General features: G+C 46.5%; 1 protein-coding gene across 2 annotated transcripts in view; it reads left to right on the forward strand.

Moving 5' to 3' along the window:
* Positions 1-2,131, forward strand: part of NIN (ninein) — a 105,002-nt gene extending 102,871 nt beyond the window's left edge. For both annotated transcript variants that reach the window (XM_066630136.1, XM_066630144.1), the window contains one exon: positions 566-2,131. In XM_066630136.1, coding sequence (XP_066486233.1) covers positions 566-775 — 210 coding nt within the window. In that variant the 3' untranslated portion in view covers positions 776-2,131. The remainder of the gene's footprint in view (positions 1-565) is intronic.
* Positions 2,132-6,000: the final 3,869 nt, after the last annotated feature.

A 6,000-nucleotide genomic window follows, 5' to 3' on the forward strand; every position in this document is an offset into this window, starting at 1 on the left:
GCTCTCGAAGTACATCTCAGCCACTACACCGGATGGGTCCCAAGTGGTTTGATTCTCCAACTATTGAACAGCCACCACTTTTGAAAGGGGGGAATCGAGGATCACATCACAGGTTCCCTGTCCCAAGGGAGCTTACAGTCATTGAATGATGAGCATGCATGTGTAAATCAGCCTTAAGTCAATGAACCGATAGACTCTACAGCCACCATGCAGTGAACCTGCTAGATCTTCATAGCATTTTAAAAGTTTATTTTGGGGCTCGAAGGTCAAGCTGAAGGTACTTGATGTAGTTGCATCTCTCAAGCAAAGCAAGTGTAGGCCTGATTGAGAGACCATCTGGCAATCCCACCTATAAACTCTCAGTGAGATAAAGAAAAAAAGATGATGCTGTCGCGCCCCCTGCCTCCCTGGACAACTTCTTTGGCCTTAGTCCTGATGCTTCATGACTTCATAGGTCAGTTCTCCAGTGGGAGGGGATCCTTATTCTATCTAGAACGAATACACATAGAAAGGGATCTCTGCATTCTCTGCAAAGTAAATCCTCCCTTTTCCTCTTATGTTTCAGCTTGCAAAGAACACAAAAGCTGACGAGATGGTTAAGGACCTCTATGTTGAGAATGCCCAGCTGCTGAAAGCTTTGGAGATGACGGAACAGAGGCAGAGGACAGTGGAAAAGAAAAACTATTTGCTCGAAGAAAAGATCGCCAATCTTGGCCAAATAGTCAAGAACCTGACCTCCCCCACTTTGGGGTCCACGGCCCAGCTAGGGTCTTAGCAGAAAAGCCATCCCTGCTCTGCCTATCTCTGCACAGATCTTGCACTTTATGGAAAACAGTGTGACTGTTTCTGCCATTTTGATGCTGCCTTTCCAGTGTTACTGATGATCAGGGCTGCCCCACAGAAACCAACATTCTGTTCTAACATCCACATGAATGTATGTCAGTGTCAGGTTCCCAATGTCTGTCACTCTTCCACTTTAATGCCTTAATATGACTCCCATTGCGCTTCCAAAGAGGCAGCAGGGGGACAGCACGGGGGGGAGGTGGATAACCATGAGATGGCTGGCATCACAGGTCCCGCAAGCAAACCAAAGCTGGGATCCAGAGCTCTTTCAAAGGCCCACTGCACTGCTCTCTTACTTGTTTCAAAAGGTTGGTTGGCAACCTTCAGTCTCAAAAGGCTATGGTATAAGCCTACAGCACCTGGTAAGACTGGCAAAGTGTAGGAGATATGAGCTGCTTTACACCTTCAGCGAGTCTGCAAAGCAAGATGGTGGCTTTGTTGTCATGATGGGCTCCAGCAAGGTGAGAGCTGTGCTGCCTCTGATCTTTCCAGACAAAAGATGTCCTCTGTTGAAAGTGGGGACAGGGAGAGAAGGAAGTAGATGAACACTGGGGTGGAAGGAGACCACAAATGGGTCTCTTTGCCCAAGAGTCATCCCCCCCCCCCGTCCTGGAGCTGATCTGCCCCACCCTGACATGGCAGAAACTGAACTAGTATGAACTGGTGGTGCACCAAATTGTGGCAGCCAAGGAACATGTGCATTCCAGGGGCAACATCACATGTAGCCGAGGGCTGTCACCCTAATGGCCCTTTGCAATTGGGTTCTGTGCTTCCATGGGAACCATATGGAGGGGGGGGGGAGTTCAGCAATGGAGCTTGTGTTTTGCATACAGAAAGTCTCAGGTTCAGATGTTGCCACCCCCAATGGAAAGTTCGCAGGCAGCAGGGCTGGGAAAGGGAGCCCCTCTCTGCTTGAACCTCTGGAGAGCTGCTACTAGCCAGAGCTACAAAGCTGGACTTAAATAGACCAATGGCTGCAGTATGAAGCCCATGGACACCATGGCCTCTTTCCACAACAAACGACTTGAGATTTTCAGCATATCTAGAAACCTGAGCTTATACATGTTTTCATGCAAAAGCATACTGGAATTCTCAGGAACCCAAATGCCACACTTACACAATAAGAATAATAATTAAAAAAACAATGAACATCCCTGACTACCGTCTCAAAACAGGAGCTCCAATTTGAATTGGGAATGGTTCACAATTATTTTTGCACTCCCAAATTTACATGGCCAGTGTACCTAACTTTCAAATAGCCTTATTAAAAAGTCACCATATAACAGAACCACTGGATTCAATTGATTTAACTTATTCTGGGGGGCTTTAAACATAAACCTGCATTATTGTAATATAGAAACTTGTAACAACTAGATTATCCCAATGATGATGTGCCATTATGGGGGGGGGGGCATTTTAGCTCAGTGGCAACTTCCCCATCCCTGTTCCCAGGGTATTTGCCCTTTTAGTTAATGGCAGGACCACTAGTGTTTTAGCTCCCCCGGCATCTCATCTCTTCTAGGTTACTGACATGCGCTGCCACAGTTCTTGGGCAGGTTAAAGATCTCCAGTGCCTCCTCCAGTATGATCAGCTGTGTTGTTCCAGGTATCTAAAGGGGGGTTGAGGGAGGAGCCATTTTGGCAGAGGTGAGCTTTTTCCAAAGCAGGTGACAAAAATTCACATGTCCAAAGTGATGAAGGATTGATGAAATGAGTTACTAGCACTTGTAGTGCCTGCTGTGGTAACTCCTTCAACCAAGTTCAAAAGAAGATGCCACTTGGTTGGTTTTTAGGCACAGACTTTGGATGTGTTGGCCACAGATTAGTCTCTGCCATTTCCTGCTAAAAGAGTTTTGGGGCTGGGTGGGCTCTGTGGCCACAGCCTTTGGGCAGCTGCGGCCAGTCAGGGTGCATTACAGTGGGCTAGATGAACCATGGGCATGATCCCAAAGGCATAATAAGACTTTGCCGTCTCCTTACCTGGTGATGTGCCAACCTGTGCTCTTCCCACTCCCTCAACTGGAAAAGGAAAAGGGAGTGTAGGAGGAAAAGAGTGGGGTGGGCTAGATTGTCCTCGCCACCACACTTCTGCACCAGCCCCCTCTTCCTTTTTCAATCCAGGGTGCAGGAAGCGGTGCAGTGGCAAGTGAGCAAGTGGAGGGGATGTCACCCACTAAGGTGCTGCTTGAGATGATGACCTCAGTTGGCCTCTCTGGCTGCTGCTATATGGATCAGTCCTAATGTGCATCTTTAGCAATGGCATAAGCAGCATATCACTGAGCAGGAGCATTCAGGAAGAGCACATGGTCACTTCAAAAGAGGTGAGGATGCACCCCATCCATGGAAGTAGCCACAGTCTCTCCCCCCCCCCCCCCCCAGTACCCTGGCACCATGTTCTCCAGCAAGAAGTAGCAGAGGCTTAAAGAGCCACCACCAGGCAGGGCAGGCAGTACAAGACAGCAGCTCCACCTGCCCTTCTGTGCCCTGCGAGAGTGTGATTGCTCCAAACACTGCACAATCACCTTTGCAAGCGCCAGTGGAGCCTGCGTATGCTGTCCCCATGGAGGCTTACCATGAAATTATGTCTGGCTCAGTGGACCCAGACTTCCTTTCTGGGAGGGGGGGGGTATCATCCCCTGAGCTGTGGTTGGGATAATCCAGAGTGCCCCTCCCTTTCACAATTGCTTTCTTTGTGAGATCACTGTGATTACAGTATATGGCTGAGACAGGAACCTTCAAGATCAAGGAAGCCAAACTGGCTGCTGCTTGGGGGGGGGGGGGCAGGGACAACATTACTCAGAATAGCTTCTTTCAGGGCCAACCTTAGGAGCTGCAGGCAGGGGCGCACCACACTGCCCCAGAGCCCAGGGCAGTGATATGTCATCAATTCCAGGTTCTCCACAGAGGAGGGGGCACTGGTGGCTTCGCATGCCCCATTCCTTCTCTTGCAGAGGCTCCCCTTCAAGGGAGCAATTGGCTTAAAGCCAGTCCTGACTTCTTGGTCAATGTACTCAAGAACGTCAAGAAGATTTTCCAAAGTTCTAGCTTGTGCATTTTTGGGAAGCACACCGGTCCTCTTTTTATGTGAGTTAGCTTGAATAAGATTAACTCAGAAGGGCTGTATGATTTAGGACAGTGGTTCTCAAACTTCTGGCACCTGGACCTACTTTTTAGAATGAGAATCTGTCAGGACCCACTGGAAGTGATGTCATGACCAGATGTGACATCATCAGGCAAGAATAGTTTTAACAATCCTAGGCTACCCACACATGCCCAGGAATAAGCCCCATTGACTATCATTGTTAAAAGCATATATATAGCAGCCAGTTAAATGTACAGATCTGTAACATTTCCGCAAATGCAGCCACATACCATGGTAGCATCAAGTCTAATATATTTAAAATAAAATTTTGAAGTGAAGGGGAACTCCCCTGAAATTGGCTTGCGACCCACCTAGTGGGTCCTGACCCACAGTTTGAGAAACACTGATTTAGGAGACATCTGAGTGGTCTGGACTGGTTGGTCACATTGTAACATATTGGTTTCATTGTTACCCTAAGCCCACAGAGTGGGCTGGAAGGATAAATAAATGTAAATGAATCAACTCCAGAAGATTATTGCAGTGGCATAGCTAGAGGCGGTGCAACACACTAAGTTTTGCAACTAAGGAGGCAACTTTGATTGGTGAGCTAGGTGAGAAAGGCACTTCAGTGCATTGACAAAGTCTCATTCTCTGGTCCAAGTGTTGCAGGGTAGAAAGAAGACACTCAGTACTCAGGAGCAAAAGTTTGCAGGCTTTATTTCATTGCAAGCAACAGGCATCTCAAGGGACTCATGTCGAAAGCATTGAGAGCAATTTTTCAATATTAACTGGACCCTTTATACCATTCTGGGTCCTTTGTTTGAAAATCTGAACTTCCCATTGGCTGAAGTTTGGCATCATAGATGGGGCAAACTCCTAATAGGCTATAGATAACCTTAGAGACACCTGATAGATGAGTTTCAAGTTTCAGGTTTCCAAAAAAGGTGAAATTAAACACATTGAATTACAAAGTTTTCAAAAGCCAGCAGGGAGTGCTATAATATCATTTTATCCAGTATTGACCCAGTGTTGACCCTTATTCACATTTATTATTCCAGTTAGAAATTAATTGACAAGTCCTCTCACTAGCCTCATTAAAAGAGAACACAAAAACACTTAAACACAGGTGTGAAGACCTCAACTTTGGCAGAACTTCAGACTCACTTCTTGGCATTCATCTCCTTCAGACTCATCCTAATTAGGATGGCCTTGTTTGAGCGACCTATCTTATCTCTTCTGCATTCCTTTCCCTTGTGTTAATCCAAACACTGAACACCTGTGAAGCCTCTCTGCAAAACTAAAAGCTTCTTGTCTTTTCTTAATACCTTCCTAAAATCAAGCAACCTTTTGGTTCCTTAAGAACTACTTCTATGGTTGATATGTCCCCATATGTGAATTACAATTTAGGGCAAAGACTATTTTGCCCTATATGCCTTTTGCTCTGGAAGCATGAAAGAATAAAATAAGTGAGCACTGGAAGGCAGGCATAGTGATGTCCTTGGCAAGACATGTACTTCTGCCAAGTTGAGGCCTATCTCTTTGTTGCCTAGCTTCTTTATCTCTCTACATTCCAAGGTGTTTACGCCTAAGCAGCTCCGTGAGAATAACAATTTTGCTTTTAAATGAAGTCAAACAGCTTTTACTATTCTGTGTGTTTCTATGCTTTTGCAGTGTGGCTTTTAAGCTTTTACCCAAATGCTATGTCACCCAGGTTGCTGTCACCTTCCATCATACAACACGGCAGGCCCCATGCAGCTTCTGTTAAACTAACAATCAGCTACCAAAATGATTCTTTCAAGCAGCTTTTCTGTTACCATCGTATGTGTTGCTCCAGTGGCCTTTACATGTGGGTTACAATCTGGGGTCACCGTGGCGCACAAGCTGCACCAGTCACTCCACACAGTGAGCAGGGGACAGGTTTTCAACGAGGGAAAGACACTCATACATTTATCAATTGTATTTATTTTCTTAGCCTCATTAAAAGAAAGACTGGGTCTCACTCTCTTGCCCAGGTTAGACTACTGCAGCTCCTCTCCAGTGCAGCCCTGCCACTGACCAGTACAGGGGCTTTAGCC

The sequence above is a fragment of the Tiliqua scincoides genome, chromosome 1, assembly GCF_035046505.1.
Source record: "Tiliqua scincoides isolate rTilSci1 chromosome 1, rTilSci1.hap2, whole genome shotgun sequence".
Taxonomy (NCBI): domain Eukaryota; kingdom Metazoa; phylum Chordata; class Lepidosauria; order Squamata; family Scincidae; genus Tiliqua; species Tiliqua scincoides.